This window comes from Spinacia oleracea, chromosome 2, assembly GCF_020520425.1.
Source record: "Spinacia oleracea cultivar Varoflay chromosome 2, BTI_SOV_V1, whole genome shotgun sequence".
Taxonomy (NCBI): Eukaryota; Viridiplantae; Streptophyta; class Magnoliopsida; order Caryophyllales; family Amaranthaceae; genus Spinacia; species Spinacia oleracea.
In genome coordinates this window covers 4585896-4606733 of record NC_079488.1, presented here as the reverse complement: position 1 = coordinate 4606733, position 20838 = coordinate 4585896, and the positions used below count along the sequence as shown (strand labels likewise).

The following is a 20838-nucleotide window of genomic DNA, read 5'->3' as shown; positions in this document are numbered from 1 at the left end:
ATCAAGATGAATTCTCAAGTAGAAATAAATTACAAAAGGCAAACTGATAATTAGGTATAAAATCAAAAAAATCAAATTGATGAGGTATACAATTAATTACGTAGTAATTGAAAAGGAACAAAATCAGAAAGAAAGACTATATAAGTAAAAGTGAAGTACTACATATACGTTGGGCAAATGATAAATCTAAGGAAGAATTTCACTTCTTCCAAAGAAATCAACTTTTACATTTTCAAGTTGATTTCCTTGGAAGAAGTAAAACTCTTCCTCAGATTTACCATTTCCCTAACTTTAAAATTGTAGTATAACTTTTACTAATATATAAAGGTTACAAAATTGTGTTTTCTGATTTTATACCTATTCAATATATTGATTTATATCAATTTAATTTTTTTGATTTTATAACTAATAATCAATTTATCTTCTCTAATTTATACCTAAATATAAATATGTCCTGATTTTTTTTTACTTTATGAAAAATTACCAAGCAATGCCTTCGACCTTCTGACGAGCATTCAATCCCTACTACGAGCATTTTGGGGTTGGGGGGGTGGGGGGAGGGGATGGCCCTTACCATGTCCCAAGCGACCACACCCTCAAAATGTCTAACCCGCTTACTCGACCTTCATCTTACCCCCATGTATGTAATAATTTATGAAACAAAGGTATTGTGTTTTCTGATTTTATACCTATTCAATATATTGATTTATATCAATTTAATTTTTTTGATTTTATAACTAATTATTTGACCAGACTTTACAAATACCTTCACTAATTTGTTTTAGGGTTTCCTCCCAAACAATTTGACCAATATCATGATATTCCTCAAACAAACAAAGGTACTGATAGACCTTGGTCAAATAATCTGAAAATAATAATAATAAAAAAAACCCTCAAAGATTTTTTTTAACACTTTCGAAAATGGTGCTTGCCTTAGACATGGTTGGATTTTAATAGGTCGTTTTGTAAGAAAGTCGGATCATTTTCTAACCTTACAAAACACCCTATTAAAGTGCAACCATGTCTAAGGCAAACAAGTATACCAAAAACTTTAAACAGATTTTGATAACCTTTTACCAAAAATTCTTTATCAGTTTTTTAGTTCTCTTATTGTTGTTGTAATAACAGAAGGTCAAAACCAGAGATAAACTCAGACACGCTGACAGGATGATGCTTCTTCATACACAGAGATAAACTCATTATATCAGCAGAGTGCATATTCTGTAGCAATTACTGAGGGAAAAAATCAATATCATAGTAAGATAATTCACTTACATTGAATGATATGGAACCCTTTAAAAGAACCTTCTGTTTAAAAATAAAAACTAGTTTTTAGGCTTGGGCGATGCCCCGAGTCATTACTGGGATAACTTTAACTACGCCTTCTTGCAAAAAACAATCATAATTAACTCCGCTCTTATTAGGTAATTGATTTTATCATCACTTATTATATTTCATTTGCAAAGAATAACATAACCAAGTGGATAAGTCATTAGCATTTGAATCAAGTGGTCACGGGTTCGAATGTTGTATAAACTATACACTAATACACGTGTTTCTAATTTTGAGATTTTAGAATGTATGTGGACCACATGGACAGCGAATAGTGGGAAACTATTGATAAATTTTGAATCTGAGGGTAAACAAATCTCAGAAAAACAACAGTAACAAAACATAAGAGACCAAGTAACTGATTTCAAGTGAAATTTGTGTGGTTGAATTTTACTAACAAAATTCCTCTATAGAAAGATAACAAACATATTACTACATGCTGTTGATAATTTTTGAATCTGAGGGTAAACAAATCAACATATTACTACATGCTGATATGCAGAGAGGCAACAAACGCAAGCAGCCATCACAACATATTACTACACGATTAAGAATTAGGAATGGTATACCTCCAGTTCGATAGAAACAGGCTACTTTGGTGAATCGCTGACACAGTCTGACTTACTTGTGTGTTGGGGCTCAGATATCTTTTTGCTTCTTCACTACTTGGGCATTTGGTTATTCCTTTCAAGAGCACAAATGTTCCGTTTCACAGAATAAACAATCCTGCAACACAATACCATAGCAGTCTCTAGGACTTAGAAAATAAGAAAACAGTTTTTATATTTCAGGACGTGTTGAGGTGCTAATGAGCCACAAAGTAGGGGTGGAAACCGGGTCAATAGGTCAGGTTCAGCTTTGGTTTAAGGTCGATTTTCGGGTTGTGTCAAAAAAATATCAGAAATATTGTACAACTTAATATTACTACAAAATTATGATAAATGGGTCCAATTGGGTCGATTTCAGGTCACTCGGGTTCGGTTTAGGTTGGTTCGAGTTTCTTTCATTAACTTCAGGCCGGGTTTGAGCCGGGTTATCGGGTCGGGTCAGGGATTGCCATCCCTACCATAAAGGCAAGTACAAATTACAAATAGGGAGGGGGGATTCAAACATTCCTATTGTACACAGGCCCTCAGTCTTTGCCACTAGGCCATGATCTCATTGGTACTTGAGCACACTACATGCTGGTGGAATGATGTTTATGAAATACTCGAAGAGTAGGTCTCAAAACTAACTGCACCCATAACAGGATCCTGAAGGTTCAAAATATGCAGCAATATGATGTTCTTACTATTTGTTAATATGCAAAATTACCCCAGATGACAAAGTAATTTAACCTTCTTAACGTCTAGAAACCTTGCCTGGTAGTGGTAGGTTTTGCTGTAGGGTATACGAAACTGTGAAGTGCAAACACTCAAAAAAAAATTTACAAATGAATTCCAGGACTGAACTAAAACAAATTAATGGCAGACTGACATAGACGAGAAAATAAGTAAAGTGAATCACACAACCTGTTTCAAAGGCCTATGGAATATTAAAATAAACAAGTTCAAACAAATGTGTCACATTGTAGTTATTCGCAATTTGGTAATAGCTATACCTTGATATAACAATAATTTAGTGGCTGCCTTCTTCCACATATTAGAAACCAGTACAGTTGTTTTTTTTTGAGGGAAGAAACCAGAACATGAGAACAGTTGAAAACACACAAATGAGATGGAATGTACTATGTAGTAATCAACAAATAAAACAAATGCATTCCAATTCATTAGTAGTTCATAATATTATAGTTGCTATACCTTGATCGATAAGGTGCTTGTAATTAAGAATACTAACAGAAACGCATGTAGAGTGTAACTTGAGTGCTACATCTTCCATATAAATTCTTCCATGGAAGGCTTGTAGCCTAGTTATGCTGAAATAATACCTTCAAAAGTTAAAAAAAATATAACAGAAGGAAGAAAAGGAACCACACATTAAAGGGGAAAAAGGAAGACAAAACTTTCAAGTCTTAAATAGATCAATAATACGGTGACATTGTGGGTTAGATAGAAACTTTAGCAGTAAGGCGAGAAAATAAAACCTACCTCAAGCAATATTCAGACTTGTGGACTTGTTGATTAGGAATGATGAAATAAGTTTCACACGAATAACAACAAATTAAAATCTCTTAACATTTTCTTGATTAGTTTAGGCATATGTTGCCTTAAGAGAACGGTGCTTGCCTTAGACATTATTGAACTTCATTAGGATGTTCCGTAAGAGGTTTGGAAAATAATAATTTTCCAACCCATGTTTAAGGCAAGCATTTATAGATCTCGAAAGTGTAAAAAAAAGCTTAGGGAAAAACAATTTTTTTTATTTTCATATTATTTGACCAAGTTCTATAAATACCCCCATTCATTATTTCTCTTAAGAAATGAATGAAGCTATTTATAGAACTTGGTTGAATAATTGAAAATTAAAAAAAAAAAATGTGTTCTTCTCCCAAGTTTTCTTTTAACATTATTGAGATCAATGCTTGCCTTAGACATAGTTGGACTTTATTAGGGTGTTCTCTAAGAATGTTAGAAAATTATCATTTTCTAACTTCTTATAAAACACCCTAATGAAGGTCAACCATGTTTAAGGAAATCACCGTTCTCTTAAGCCAGCATATGCAAAAACTAGTCAAGAAAATGTTAAGAGATTTTAATATGTTGTTATTCGTGTGAGACTTATTTCCTAACGGCAGCATATGCAAAAACTAATCAACTAAATGTTAAGAGATTTTAATCTGTTGTTATTCGTGTGAGACTTATTTCCTAATTGGAAAAGTATGAAAAACTTTTACCCATAAATCCTCATCAGTTTTTTCGTGCACTATAGTTGTTGTAATAACAAGTCTTAACCAATAAACCAACACATTCCTTCCTTGTTTGTAGTCTACGATGACAAGTACTTCAAATGATCAAGTCGTCGACCATAACACCACGATCAGATACATACATTAGTATTGTGTAATTGGTAAGCCATTCAAAGTTCCAATTCACAGAGGGTGTATAGGAAAAATATTTTCTAAGACCAACATGGGAACATAGGAAACCAAAACGCTAGCTGGAATTACCTACCTCAACTATGCTGCAACTAACCGTCCATCCATGAAGCATTAACAACATACTCAAGCAGGAAAATCTAGCAATCAATTTGAAATCCAATCAGTACCAAGGGCATCACGTCAATACAATCAGTAAATTGTTTATGCAGGGAATAGTGCATGCATGAACTGAATAAAGAAGTAGCCAAACATGATGTAACCGCATTCAATTTAAGGGAAGCTTTAACAGAATGCAATATCAGAGCCATGAACTGGAGTTAATGGACATTATCTATTCCATCTGGAGTTAATGTCACATGGATGGAAAGCTAAATAGTTTATTTTTATGCAACACTTATCACCAATTCGGGAAATGGCTTATTTTTTTCCTTCAATTTTTTCACAGCGGAACTGATAGATCTAGCCAAAAATATCAATTTCCATAAAAGGTGCACCATGATAACTTGTTCCATGCATGATGCAAAGAGACCTGTACTATACGTGTAATAGCTGGATAAGCTACGTACCTTGTTTAGGTCATCAAATCTTACTAACACAACAGGGAAGGATTCTCGTATCTTTTACAAAAAAGTAAAAGTTATACTACATATACTTTACGAAATTGTTATTTTTATAAATTTTTCTATTTCTAATGTCACCAGAAACAACACTCTTCTAACAAAAAAAATCCAAGGGGAAATTATTATTTTGATTTATTTTTCAAATGATTTGACCAAGATCTATAAGTAGCTTCATTCATTTGTTTAAGTAATATCATGATATACCTCAAACAAATGAAAGAAGCTACTATAAAGCTTGGTCAAATAATTTGAAAAAATTAAATCGTTTTTTCCCCTACATTTTTTTAACACTTTGAGAACAGTGTTTGCCTTAGATATGGTTGGAATTCATTAGGGTGTATCATAAACACGTCAGTAAATTATCAAAAATTTTCTTATTTTCAAATTATTAAACCAAATTCTATAAATAGTTTCATTCATTTGTTTGACTAATATCATGATATTTTTAAATCAAATAAATGAAGCTACTTATAGAACTTGGTCAAATAATTTAAAATAAAAAAAAAATGATTTTCCCCCTAATTCGGCAAGCATTTGATCATCCAAACTTCTAAATTTTCTCTTTTTTCTTCATCATTTTCCGTATCAAATTTGATAATATTTTTCTGCTCCATATGGTATATAACTCGTTGGTCTCTTTTACAAGATCACTCATAACACTAAAGAGAGCGGTAGAGTGATATCATAAAAGAGGCCACCGAATTATAAACCATGTGGAGCAAAAAATACTATCATATTTGATACCGAAAATGACGAAGAGAAAAGGGAAGATTAGAAGTTTGGATGATCAAATGCTTGTCGTCAGTTTTAAGAAGCGCAAGGCGCGCCAAGGCGCAAAAGTCTGTGGAGCCTAGGCGCAAGGCGCAAAAGTCCTTGGAGCCTAAGCTCGCGCCTTTCGTAGGCAAGGCGAACAATTTATTTAATAATTTTGTAGTTTTAATTTTCTGTAAAAAGAAATTCAAAACGTATTACTTGTTGTCACAGAAGGATAAATTAGTAATTATAGTAAAAATAAAAGCCTTGGGAAAAAACAAAAAGGGGACTAAGGAAGAAAGTAACTTTTTAGTCCCCGGATCTTTATTTAGATTCTCAAAGTGTAACATACCTTACATAAACAATTACTTTAAAATTGAAAAAGGAGTTTCCATGACCCGTCGTTGAGAGGGTCAAGAAAAAACATAGAGTGATTTGGGGTCTTCTCTTTCCTCTTTTCAATATAGTAATTCTAACTGTTAGGGAGCCATAAAAGTCGCGTTGCGCCTTGAGCCTAGGAAAAGGAGCATAAGGCACACACCTTTTGTAGGGTGCCTGAGAGTGTCATGGCTACACGCCTGGACCTGCGCCTTGAGCCTAGACGCACTTTTTAAAACTAAGATTCCTGCCGATGAACCAAGACAAAGGAGAAGGGTTTTTTTTTTTATCTTACCACATTTATGTATCATGGACATCCGAAAAAAGATGTTATAAATCCAATCCTGTAAGCAATGACTGCAGGAAAAATCAATACCATGGTAAGATAAATCACTTAAATTTGAAGATAGACCTTCAACACAACTTTTTTGTTTACAAATAAAAATTAGCAAGTGCACATAATTTAGGACAGCAAGTTGTGGGGAACTGTCGATAATTTTTGAATATATAGTAAACAAATCTCAGAAAAAACTTACACAGCAGTAACAAACTTAAGACCAAATAAGTTATTGCAACTCGAATTTGCATGGTTGAATTACCAAAATTCCTCCACAGAAAGATAACAATTTTCCACGCAGAGAAGCAACAAAAGCACGCAGTCATCAACATATAACTATATGCATGCTAATGTACAAAAATGTCAAGTTCAAATTGAACACGATTAAGAATTAGGATGGTATACCTCCAGTTCGATAGAAACAGGCTACTTTGGTGAATCGCTGACACAGTCCGACTTATGTTGGGGCTTAGATGATATCTTTTTGTTTCTTCTTCCTAGGAAATTTCTTGGAAGTAAGTAAGCACAAAAGCTATCGGATCCTTTTGGATCCCAATGTTAACTTGCTTGTCTTTAGAACAATGACCAAGAAAAACAAAAGAGAGAGAGGAAAATATCAGAAGAATCAAGTTGGCTTATGATAAAAATGAGGCCAGGTATATAACTTATATAGGGAGGGGGGGGGGGGGGGGGACTAGGGTTACTGAATTAGGGTTGGATTGCCACATCATGTTGACTCATTAGGTGAAAGCCTTGATATGTTACCATTTATGAGATAATTTCTCTGAATCTTTGAGGTGTGGACAGATAACAATTATTGCAGAGTAAATCAATGAAATTATCCTTGATATGTTACCAAAAAAGCATGATTTGGTTGTTTTACATTTGATTGTGATTTTACAAGATAATTAAAACTATCAGGCAGAGGTCTTGCAACATTATAACATTATCAGCAATTTATAGGATCTGAAAGAAAATTTAGGAAACTCCATATTTGAGGAAAGCTCAGTACAGATGGTGATATGATAACATGATGTCCAAGGGAAACTCAAAGTGTAGGTGTTTATAACTTAAACAAGCTAGACCTTCAGCCAGAACATGAAGGTTCGATAAACTATGTATAAGTATAACTACTCCAGATAACAGCGTAATCTACCCTCCCTAAAGTCTGCGTTAAATTGAAGCCTTGCCTAATAGGTTTTGTTGTAGACTACTCTAAATGTTGAAAAGAAAATTCAAAGTCTAACCAAATTAAAACGAATTCATCGCCGACTTTTTCCACATAGATGAGCATTAAAAACCAACATTCTCAAAGCTAAATGACAGACACCAAACATAATGCAATATTTAACAAATTCAAACAAATGTGTTCGTGTATAATTTTGGAGTAGATATACCTTGATACCCGAGGATCCGAGGTGCTAATATTTGTCTTTTTAACAGGAGCAGAACACATAGAACCAATGATGCTACACCATGAAGTCCAAACAAATCGGAGATTACATTGCCTAGTTAAAAGCTGAAAACCTAAAAAGATAAAACAAGATGTATTGGAACAAACACAAATGAGGAACCCATACAAAACTGTAATTTTCAAATCTTAGTGAGACCTTAATACTGATAACATATTTTGTTCAAGCTGTTCCCAATACCCATTAGTGAAACTTCATCATTGAGCAAGAAAGTAAAACCTTATCCAAGCAACATGAGAACTAGCTATTGACATTTCCTTTTATCCAAAAAAAAAATGGGCTTTCAAGTTTTGAACTAGCAATGGTGTAACTTCAAAACAATATTTCATAGCAAATTTCGACTCATGAAATCAACAACAAATTTTTGGTTACTTTTTATGTTGACAACGAACTCGAAATTGCTGAAACTAGAATCAGATACAGGAACTGAAAATAAAGAGAGAAGGAGAAGATAGCATCAATGAGATACCTCATCCTTACAAGTAGAAGACAACTTATCATTAAAGATGCATTTACAAATAGGGTGGAGAAGAGTTAGTGCCAAACATAAGTATTATTCAGTTGATTTCATATTAGCAAGATCATTTCTTAACCAAGAGTAGATGTACAGTGTCAAGATACTTATCCTTGAAGCAAAACCTTCTTCACTTGGCTCACTAGCTGTACAGTAATTATCTTATTAGAGCAGTACCGACCATTTGTTGCTCCAAATGGAGAAACATAGAATTTGAATTTCCATCAAATGTAATAATGTGCCTAGATTAAATAACTTAAATGACATATTGAAATGCACAAGAGCATCATTTAGTACCCCCCCCCCCCCCCCAACCCCCTCTTTTTTTATTGAATGCATGTCGAACATCTCAACTTCTGCAGTAGGGATCTATATGCATAATATCTACAAAACCGTGCTAAATAAATTACCTGAATAGTCAAAATCCAAACTGAAACATACTAGCATGATTGTGAGATAAAGATATGTCACTCGTCACTCGTCAGTATGCACATTTAGGTGAAACCTTAAAACATAATCTTCAAATCAACGAACAACAAACAGGAGAACTACAAGAGAACCGTATGTAACTATTCATAATACAATATCCTTAAGGTGTATTTCAGATAGAAGCCTTCCCTGGAAGGTTTTGTTGTGGCCCTTGTAGGGCTAGTTCTAGGGTACCCTAAATTATGAAGGGAAGACACTCACCAATTTTCTACAACGAAGTCCAAAACTTAAAACAACAAATTCATGGATGACTTCTTCCACACGTTATTTAAATTAGAAACAAATATAGTTGCATAAAACACTCAAATGAGATGAAATGTAATAATCAACACATTAAACAAAAGCATTTGAATTCAATAGTTCATAATATTAGAGGAGCTATATATTGGTCTTTAAAGAAAAAGTAGCTATACCTGGTTGTCTTCCATATAAATCTAAGAATTGTAACAGCAAAATGCATGGAGAGCGTTATTTGAGTGCTAAATCTGGATGTCTTCCTGATCTTCCATATAAATCTTCCATGGATCCACGTCATCAAATCACCTTGCTAAGCTGAAACATCCAAACATCGGAAGAATAAAAATAAAAATCTTTCATGGATATCCTAACAATATGCTAACTTATAAGCAATCACGTACCACTATGACAGAAAATAAAAAATTCCTTACTCCTGACATTAAAACTTTGCTAAAAGGATTTGTCTTTAATTGGCATGTAACACACTAACACCTAACCTATCTGGTAAGAGTTGTGCTCCTTAAGTCCTTAACACACACACACATACATGCAGACACACACAAATAACTTTTGACTAACAAATCCCAAGTAGTCATCATCAATTTCTTTTTGTATGAAATCTTAGTCCAATACTTTGGGAACTATAATTAACAAGAGGAGATCCATAGTTCCATAGGCAGACAAATCTGAAACCAAAGCTTTGTGCTCGAGCCACTACTTTTGTAAATCATACTTCGGGAGAGATAAAAAAAATGAGGTACTAAGAGAGAAACTTTAGGGCTCGTTCAATATCTAGCTTTTTTGTTTTCTCTTTTTAAAAATTAACATGATTACTATAGGTATAACTAACTTTTGGTCCATGACACAATCTAAGCCATATGGCTTTCAAAATCAAAAAACCAAAAACTGGAAATTGGCAGTGATACCGAACGAGCCCTAGCTATAAAACATTGTCATGGTTCTATGAAGTCTAAAGGTCGTGCAAAAATTTTCCAGGTTCGTACAGAAATCCCTACTTAAAATCCACAAATCAACACATTAGTCAAACATGCATCCATGAAAACTATCAATTTCAATAATCTCAATATATCAATTTAACAAAACACTTATAAAACTTCACAAAATCAAATTGATGGATGAATTGTGTACCTCTAGTCCTTAATCTTGGGATTTCTCACTCTCCTCCTCTCCTTGTTCGATTTTCTTCACCTTTTAACATACCCCAAAGAAAATAATCAACATCCTCAATAATTTATGAACCAAAGAGTAATTTAAACTCAAGAAAAGCCAAAATACACTTCAATCTCGGTTGCTCCTCTTCAACTTACCTTCGAATTTTTCTTTATACAATCAGTAAATTGTTTATACATGGAATAGTGCATGCATGAACTGAATAAAGAAGTAGCCAAACATGATGTAACCTCATTCAATTTAAGAAATTTTTAATATAGCACAATATCAGAGCCATAAACTGAAATTAATGGACACATATCAGAGTATTGGCATTAAAAATGGAATAGATATATACATATGGATGAAAAGCTAGATAATTTATGCTTATGCAATGCTCATCAAAGATTCAGAAAATGGCTTATTTTCTTCCTTCTAAATCCTAATAGCGGAATTGACAGATCTAGCCAAAATATCTATTTCCATAAAAGGTGCACCGTGATAACTTGTTCCATGCATGATGCAAAAAGATGTATATTATACGTGTAATAGCTGGATAAGCTACGTACCTCGTTTAGGCCACCAAATCTTACTGACAGATAACAACAGGGAAGGACTTTATGTGTGATCACATCATTCAAGTCAATGATCAAGAAGCTTTCTTAGTCCCTTTGAAAGAGAGCCCAAAGAGTAATGTTCTGTTCATAGCCAGAACTGCTACTGATATTCTAGGGATGCCCGTCAAATGAGCATATATTATGGACGGCCCATGAAACAAACAAATGTATAATCAAGAGTATAATACCCTTCGATCCTAACTAATTAGGGACCAATGAAACCCTCCATATATTTCAGGATTCTTTCCTCGAAATATCAACAAATATACATGGAGTACAAATTTCCCCTGCATTTTCATGATGAAAAGACTTAGCTATCTATTCTTAGCTCAAAACAAAAACTAATAACTATAATGAGAAGAGATACATTGAACGAAATTCAAAGCAGACCAATAACCATTGAGTTTAATCAAAATCTCAATCCGTTGAATTTAGTTACAACGAAGTAAAGAAAAACCACCATATTAAGCATAAAGACGCCAAATTAGGTAAACCAAATACAATGCAGCTCAGCTTCATAAAATTGCCTTACTAAGCCTAATGGTAAAGGGAATATCAATCTCTTGACATAAAATTCTTGTGGGGTGAAGCAATGGCTAGGAAGCAGCAGGCAATTCCTGGGTTTGTAGAAGCTTAACCCGTTTTGACATCTCCTTCATCACATTCAAAATCATGGACTTCTTTTCCATTCTGAACTGGATAGCCAACTCTGAGAAGGTAGATACACCCTGTTTTCGTAAGGCCTCATCCTCCACCATATTTGTGGAAAAAGATTTAAGAGATAGCACACAAAGTCCTATAATAGTTCGAAGAGCAGCCAGTTCATTTGAAATCCCGAGAGGAGCTTCAGCGGAAAGTGACTGAAGGGTATTCAAGTCATGCTCACGTACTGTTTTCTCATCACTTGCATGCAGTACTCGTAAAGCAGCCAAGAGTCTACCATCTACCCAATCTGGACCACCCAACGTTACCTTTAAAAAGAAAAGACAGCGAGAACTATAAATCCAGAAATTATAGCTCTAGTACTGAGAAAATATCACTAACAGATGGAAATTACACAAAACAACCATATATACACACAACACTTTTCTAAAATTAAGTACCTTCCCTGACTTTTTTTAATAAAAATATGACTACCTTCTCTTGTAAATCAATACCACTAATCCTAGTTCCGCTGCGGCAAGGCCGGTAACACACGCCTCTCCTCCATGTAACCCTTTATGAGGGGCAAGACAAACTAAATTAACAAGAAGAAAGCTCTCACATCTATTCGGACAGCACAACATCACAAAGCTTAGCCAAGATCTTATCAAATAGCCTAAACTAATGCCTGAAACTATGACAGACTAAAAATACTACCAAGAAAACAAACAACTATATACTACGTAAGTACAATAATTACATTAATTACAAACGATAAAAGGAAAACACAAATCACAGGCACCAATGTAAGTACGATAAATACATTAATTCTGACTATGTCAAGACTTTAATTTATTGATTCTTTTCTGTTTCCATGTAGCTTTTGGGGGAAATCTAATGGGAGGTCAAGGAAATATCAGATTTGGATAGAAAGATTATGAGAGAGATCTGAAGAATAGGCTAAAGATGAAGGATTCTTCTTGGGGTTTCCTTGCAAGAGAGAGAGGGGTTCCTTAATTTGACCTTTAGTTGATTACCTATTTGTCAATGATGGGTTAAATAGTGTATTAGTGATGGCTAATTGACTACCAACCTTGGTGGTCAACTTAGAAAAACGTGAAATTCAAAGATCAATTAAATGTTTAGACTAGGTCATTTCTTTAACTCAGGTAACAATTACAAGAAACAAAGTCGCAAAAAGTAGTCACTCTGCCCCTTTACCTGCTTCCTACAATCCCACTTTCTATTTTAGGGTGTTCCTTTATCCGCCCTTCAAAAGTGGGGACCTCAACCCACTTATTCCTACTTCCGTAGATGAGAAAGAAGATTAGCAAAGGAAGTAGTTATTAAATCATGTTAAATACCTTTTTTTTCAGGAGTGTTAGAAAAATCTGTTGTTGTTACAAATCTCCCTTCATTTAAATATAATTTCAGCTAAGCTGAAGAAAGCAATGCATAAACATATTGGTTTAACAGTCTCGTAACTACAGTAAATTAAAGTCAGGCATACTATAAGCATCAAAACCAATCAAGAAAACAGGAAAAGAACAAACCTTAGATGGAGCCATCTTGTTATCTAATTTTAAAGCTGACAAGATTTCAGATTGCCATGAAGCTGGTGAAGAAAAATATGGGGAATTTAGCCCAATGGATAAACTGGAAGCCTCCAAAAGTTCTGGGTCATACTGGAACTCAATAGAGTCGTAAGGATTGGCAGCTATCACAAATCCATAGTCTAAGAGGAAAATGTCATTGTTCATACAACCATAGTTGAGTTCTAAAGGAGCATCCTTCTGGACATGTTTTTCTGCCACAACCTGCAAGCAGTCAAGTAATTCAAACAGGTTAAGTCTATGTACCAAGTCTGTTGATATATGTCTCACAGTGATAATAGAAAAAGAAAAATACGAGATAATTTTTTTTCTGTTTGAGGGGTAGAAGTTGCAATAGAAAAAAAATAGATATTTTACAAATACCATACAATGAACTATTTGATAAAGTAGAAGTAACCTGCCTTAACTAGTGTTTTTGCAATTTCAGCACCTTGACACTGAATAATTTTAGCATTTGGACAAAAGCTGTGGTTACACATGTCAATTAGAGGTAACATCATAGGGACAGATTTGTGGATCCCATCAGAAAGTTTATCTCCATGCAGACGAAATGCCCTGGATGATACAGCTGCCATTGCCCATCCTAGGGAGGATGCATCAATATCGTGACCCCCAAAGGGATGATCCCCCGGTTTGATATTTGAAACAGCTCCTTTGACTTGCTTATCAAAGTTAAAAAGAAACCGACATCTCTTTTTTACCTGTTACAGAACAAGAAAAGGATCCAGTTCACAAAAACCAAAAGACAAGTAGCACTATGTCTCCATCTCATCAAACAAATTCCGTGTGCACCAATAGTAATTAGGTCTAGATGAATCAAGGTTCTTCAAATGAATCAGATAGCAGTACCTGAGTTATAAGAGGAACAAAGTTCAAATCAGATATTTCTTTTTCTGTGAAGAAGATTGGGACACTGTATGCCTCAGGAAGATTGCTGATGTAAGGCCACCAAAAAGACCCAGTTTTTGCTCTTTCTTGAAGAAGCTTCAGACCCAACCTCATAGCCCAGAGCTCCTCTGCCAAATGCTCCAGTGTCTTTACTCATTTTCAAAATTCATACAGCCTAATTTCAGAGAATAGTTACTACCTAATGCAGTTTAAAGGGAAATCCTAGCGAAGTTACAGTCAACCATAGGGGAATACAAACATCACCAAAAGCATGCCTATGCAAGTGAAAAGGAAAAATTATCTTTGATAAAGAAAATGATGTAGACACAAAGATATACTCCCTCCATCCAGGTTTAGTCTTCACACTACTGGTTCAAATTAGACTAACAAGAGTACAAGACTAATAATTTCCGATGAAGTGAGTAACCCCAAAGTAAATATGGCAGACAAAATTAGTACATCATCAATCAGTAGCTTGCTGACCTTTGGATTCTCATTTAGTTCCTAAACTTGAGGTGCATTTTACTGCCACTATTTGTTAAACATGTAGGTTTAATGGTTTATAATGTGCAAAATAATATGTTTGTAGAAACTACATGAAGTTGGTTACTTGGTTCAACGGATACTTTTGAGAACATGCATCTATGTATTGGAAGTGTTCTACTTCTACTGCCAAAAATATGCGAGTTTATAAAATCACTTCATCTTATTGTTGTTGAGAAAGTTAAGAGCTATTATAAAACATCATTTATACAATAGCTTTCACTATTACTTTCATTTTATTGGAGCATTGGTGTTCTTTGGTTCGGGAATATTTGAATGCACACAACTGATCCACAGGGTTGTAGTATCTTGGGAGAGAAACACATCAATTCACCATACAAGTGCAGTGGGCGTTTTCTCTCTAAGGGTAGTAGCACTTAGCATGCTACAACCCATGCTTCTCTTAACTCATTTTCTTACTATTATTTAACCTTTGTGCTATTGTTTGTTATTGAGGTGCTGATTGTATGTGATTAATAGAAACTAGCTTTTTGCTCGTGCAATGCACATGTGATACTTTTTACTCCCTCCGTCCCTTAATGTTTTCCCCGTTTCCTTTTGAGGTGTCCCGAAATGATCTTCTCATTTATTTTCTTTCCTTTTTACCTTGTAATTCTATTGGTTTCAATAAAAGACCTTGTAATTTCATTGGTTGATTTAAGTTGGGATGGATTAGTGAGTTGGCACTTTTAATCCTTAAATTATATTGGCTCACAACAGTTACAACTATTTTGTTTTCTTGTGAAAAAGGAATAAAGAAACAACAATTGCCCATAAAAGTACAACAATGATTTGTTAATCTTGTAATGTTCTCTTCTCCTCAATAACCGCGTAAAATGGCAAACGGGAAAAACATTTAGGGACGAAGGGAATACAAAATTTTGATAATAGTGTTGATAGAGAATAAGAGAAGTTGAAAGGGTAATGAGTAATTTATAAGTTCATTAAGGATCATGCAAGATTTTTACCTAATAAAAAATGATTTTTCAAAGGGTGACAAGTGGCATCAAATTTTCTGTTTTAAAATATTCGTATTTATACACATAGATATTACTATTTACTACTGCCCAAAAAGGTATGTATTTGAGATTCATGTATTCCTAATTTCTCAGTTTATTGCAGTAAAACAAACACTAAACAGAAACTAATTGTTACTGTTTCCCATAAATTTAGACTCTTCGCGTTCTCTCCTTTACCTCTTTCCAGTGACTGATGCTTGTTAAATGAAAAGGACGCCAATGCATTTAATGTGCCTCTCACTCTTCATTGCCAACTAGTTTCATTCACATCTAATTCTTATCAACAGTGTCTCTTTCTTTAACGAACTTTCCTTTTCTTTGTTCTTGCTGTAATGGATAAAAAAGTTGATCATATTATTAAATATTGGTGGAGCAACAGGGCTCCCGTGACCACGTCTTCTTCAGGTGTAAGTTTTTTCCCCAACGAGTGGATTTTTCTATATTTCTAGCTTGTAATTCTGCACTTGTGTTAGCTTGTATAATAATTGAGACTAGACCAAGATTTTTTTTTGTGGCACTTTGGAGATTCATTCAAAGTTGCTGAACCAATCTAAATCATTCCGGTTCAGTTCAGGAGATGTTATCAACAATCCTGATGTTTCTAATGTTAGGGATTTCAGTATTTAACTTCACAAGTACTTATTTTTAAGGACCTGATGTTTAATTAGTACTTTAACAGTAATTTTGCTCAGGCACTCAAAAATGTTTAAGGCGCCTGGATCAACATAACTTTATCAGAATTGCTTAGCTCAATCGAGACAAAAACTTATCGTCTTGGAGTACACATATCAAGGTTCAGTTGGCAGTTCATATTTCGACTTTCTAGCTAATCAGAGGGTCGAATTGACCAACAATCTACATCAGTATACTTTGGTTATTTCCCCAAACAATTCTTCTCAGATTAAATTTCAGTCAGACCCAATAATTATTTTAAAGAACTAAACTCCCAACATTTCTTCTTCAATTTTCCGCTAATTCAAACACATCCCAGTACCCATGAACCAAATGACAATATACTACTAAACTCACCACATAAATTCCCCACACAATTCATCTCAGATTAAAATTCAGTCATGTCAATAAATCAGTAATTGTTTTAACTAACTCCCAGCATTTCTTCTTCACCTTTTTGCTATTTCAAACACAACCCAATACCCATGAACCAAATGACAATATACTATTAAAGCCACTACATAAAATCCAACAAAATACAATTTCTTTCTTCAATTTTTTGCCAATTCAAACACAACACAATACCCATGAACCAAATGACAATATACTATTAAACCCACCACATAAATTCCAACAAAATGCGCATTTCTTCATCAATTTTCGCTAATTCAAACACAACACAATATCCATGAACAAACCCACCACATAAATTCCAACAAAATGCACATAAACTAACAAAAAATGGCGAAAAATCAGAAAAATACCAGGGGTTTGGGTAGCCAAATCATTCAACAGAAGCGAAGAATCATCGGACTCATCATCAAACTTGAGAGGTAAATGAGCAGGAAGAGAAATTAGGTCAGACCCTTGAGGGATTTCACGGCTTGCAACAAGAGCAAGGCCATAAGAAGAGTGTTGAGTGATCTTGATAGATTCATGAACAAACCCTCCTTGATTGCGCACCCATTTGAGAAGGTCAGGTGGATGCGACACCAGACGCGAGAGGTTCGAGGATGCAAGGCATGTTAATGGGCGGATGCGAGAGGAGGAAGATGATGTGTGCGTTGAAGTTGAAAGTGCTGCCATTTCTCTGCCGCTTGTTCTCCACATTTTTGCTGCTCTACTGGTTAAGGCAAGTGCACTACTGTATATCGCTTTTATTTGGCGATGGCTTGATAACTAGATAATCAGCAGGAAACAGTGAGGGGTGTTCATCGGTCCAAACCCGGACCGGGCCTGATCGACCTGAACCAGATCGAAAACCGAAATTTGATAATTCAAGATTCGAAGACCGGACCGATATTGCTTGGACCAAACCCGGACCGGACCGGAAAAATCGGTCCAAAACTCTTACCGGACCGGTTTGGACCGGTTGTAGACCTATTTATATATTTTTTTATTTTTTAGAAAAATTATGATAAAAAGGGAAAAATATATATATAAACTAATTGTTTAAGGGCTTTTTTGGAAGTTAAAATAAAAGATATCACAATATAGTAATATGTAATTATGTACAACATATTAAAGGAGAGAATTAAATTTTTAAATAGGTTATATTATATTTTATTAAGGAAAAATCGGTCCTGTCCAAAATCGCGTTTTGGACCGAAGAGCACCGGACCAGATCGAAGACCGAAAATTGATATTTCTCGACCCGAAGACCGGGCCGGTTGTCTTCAGTACGATCCGGTCGGTCTGGGTCGGTCCGATCCGGTCCGAACCAATTTTTGCACACCCCTAGGAAACACCCTTGTTAGCGGCCCCGTAAAAAAATGACCTGACCCTCTCGATTTTCGATAATTTATCAATGTGACCTGGGAAAAAGTTTTTTTTATACGTTCGATTCGCAGAGCATAATGACCCCGCACAAAACAATTTCTGATTATACCCAAATAGATTAGGTCATGAGCATCGCTGAGAGGGAAGGACGTGCTAGCAAATATTAAAGAGTTAGAGCTACAAGCTCGACCATTGTGAAATAATGAAACTTGTATTGTTAGTCTGCAAAACCTATTGTTTTTGTAGATTGGTGTTTGTTGTTGGGAAAAGCAACTACTCATTAAGTCATTATCCTTTCAATTGTACTACACATATGGTGTAGATGGGACGGTGGGCTTCACTTGCCATTTTGTTGATGTTGTTGTGATGATATTTGGGCTCCACCATACATTATTATTGACCTACAAAAACTACAAGTACGAGTGATTTTCTATTAGAGATGTTGTAGCTTAAAATTGAGTTGTCGCTTGAAAATGATGTGGCAAAACAAAGCAACAATCTTTGTTGCTAGTCATTGCTCATGCCTCTTATACCCAACTCAGAACCGACGATGACCCGATTTGACAGATCTACATGCGAGTTGTGATGCGACTAATGAACGCTACCTTTTTTTCCTACATCATGAGAGGAGTATATGGTAAAATGGCTTGCTTTCGAAATGAACGTAAGTGACTCTTATTAATACTCAATTAGTTTGGTATTGGTTCTGATTAGTGTGATATTGGTATACCAGTACACTGCTACGTAGTACCCATACGCGTTATTCGCGATACTAGTACTGATATACTCTCTTTTTTTGTACAAAAAAATTGTATCGGGTGACTTGTGTCCAATTTGGTCATAAATAAATGTTTAAACAACATGAACGGCAGAATAAAATTGATTTCTATATAAAAGTGATTTCTTCCGTCTTTTTATCCCTTTTGTGTGACCTGGTGAGAAACTTTTAGGGGTCGTTTGGTTCACTGAAGTGGAATGGATTGGTATTTGTTATAACCAAACGCGTGCCACGAACGATTAGGAACAACCCCGCGAATACAATATAGAACAAATAGCAAAAACAATAATAAAAAAGACACAAGTGTTTGTGAGAAAATTTAGATTTCCTCCCCTCAAATATTATCGTATTATTAAGTTTCTGCAAAATAACACAATAACCCTTAAATTGATCATTCCTCTAACCAATGTGTTTTTCCCTCAAGCCCGTGTGAAAACGTAACGGCTTATTCATAATTTTGCAGCGGAAAACATAAAACTAACTTTAGGTTTATAAATAATCAATTACAAAGTTAATTCCCAAAACCAATCAACGAAAATAAAGTAATGTAGATAGTACGACAAGTTTAAAGTCCAATTTAACAAACCCAAGTCACTTAGCAAAACAAAATAAATACAAGCTCTCTAATCCCGATCCCCATAATGCATCATCTTCAAACCTGTAGATGGACAACGCTTATTGATCCTTAGAGACTACTCACCAAAATGGGTCATCACAGGATCAATAAGGCATAGGCATGATCAACACACAAACAAAGCATGTAATCAGCAAAGCTAAGTACTACATACTAAATCAATAATAGTCCTAATTAACATGATTCTATTAAACGAACAATCCTAACATGATACTAATAAAAATATAAGTAAGGGCAAACAAAACATATTAATTTGAAGACTATATTTGAATGAACTAGACCTTTGTATCATTAACATTATTTTAATTGAAATAGTCAATGGACCGAGTTTTCTAACTAGAAGCTTCACTAAGGAAGACGAGGTACGGGCACGACTCCGTAACCTCAGTGACCTGCGATATCGAGGAACCTTTGAATATAATAGAACACGGTGATCAATCCGGTCCCAGAAAAAGGCCATGGGCTACCACCATGAACTCCTGTTTGTCCGTCACTTCAGACGTGCACAATCTAAAGCTATTGCTATTCAATTTCACTTTACATGATTTACCAATTAATACTTTGTTATGACTCGTCAATCACATACATCAAGAAATCAACAAGTATTCACAATTGTTTTTATCTTGGAATTAAGTAAGCGATCACAAAATTGTCAATCAATGAATCATTCCAATTAATTCAACATTTCCTTTAACAATGGTTAACCCTTGATATGTGTATAAAGGTTCAACTTATTAAACAAGCTAGGTCCTCGGCCCTCATAAAGTAGTGAAATGCTAAAAGGGAACAACGATCAATCGATCTAAACTAATATATATGAAATAATATAAAGTTCCCAACTGACATGCTTGCATCAATAATCCATGCTAACATGTTATAATTCTCATAATAAAGTTCTATGCTCAATGCATTCACTCAACGACATTGAATCATGAAATTTCCAACATAAACCAGTCCACACATACATTCAACATAGTTTCAACAATAGCACACATTCACAACACACATAGTGAAGGAAATAATGCCCTTGGTCCAAGTATGCATTCAATGCTAAGTCTAATAAATGCGGTTCAGTATTAATTAATTATGCAAGTTAATAATTCAGTGAGATCAAGTGAACTGTATGCCTAGCTAGAGGCCGCTTCAGTTCCAGTGGAATTAATAATATTAATCCACAGCTTACTCTTGACTAAACCCGTAGGATCACACAAATAGTACGTGAACGGATCAAGTATTTAAATAAATTAAATACTCCATTTATGGATATTCGGAATCGACGGATCTCGGTTCCAGTGGGAGCTGAAATCGTCAAAA

The 20838-nt window shown here is 34.8% G+C and overlaps 1 protein-coding gene and 1 long non-coding RNA gene across 3 annotated transcripts; both read right to left on the bottom strand.

The window, feature by feature from the left end:
- Positions 1–3190: 3190 nt before the first annotated feature.
- On the bottom strand, positions 3191–10625 carry LOC130466752 (uncharacterized). 2 transcript variants are annotated; one of them, XR_008926904.1, is made up of 5 exons: positions 10319–10625; positions 7855–9484; positions 6863–6954; positions 4443–6367; positions 3191–3259 (listed from the first exon to the last, which is right to left on the bottom strand). It is a non-coding gene; the product is annotated as an uncharacterized lncRNA (long non-coding RNA). The 2 variants fall into 2 exon arrangements; XR_008926903.1 differs by lacking the exon at positions 3191–3259 and having other exon boundaries at positions 3958–6367.
- Positions 10626–11324: 699 nt separating this feature from the next.
- On the bottom strand, positions 11325–17735 carry LOC110803460 (uncharacterized). Its single transcript, XM_022008969.2, has 5 exons — positions 17098–17735; positions 14061–14227; positions 13613–13912; positions 13152–13415; positions 11325–11927 (listed from the first exon to the last, which is right to left on the bottom strand). Exons 1-5 carry the CDS (start codon positions 17441–17443, stop codon positions 11553–11555), a joined length of 1452 nt encoding a protein of 483 aa, XP_021864661.1. The 5' UTR covers positions 17444–17735; the 3' UTR covers positions 11325–11552.
- Positions 17736–20838: the final 3103 nt, after the last annotated feature.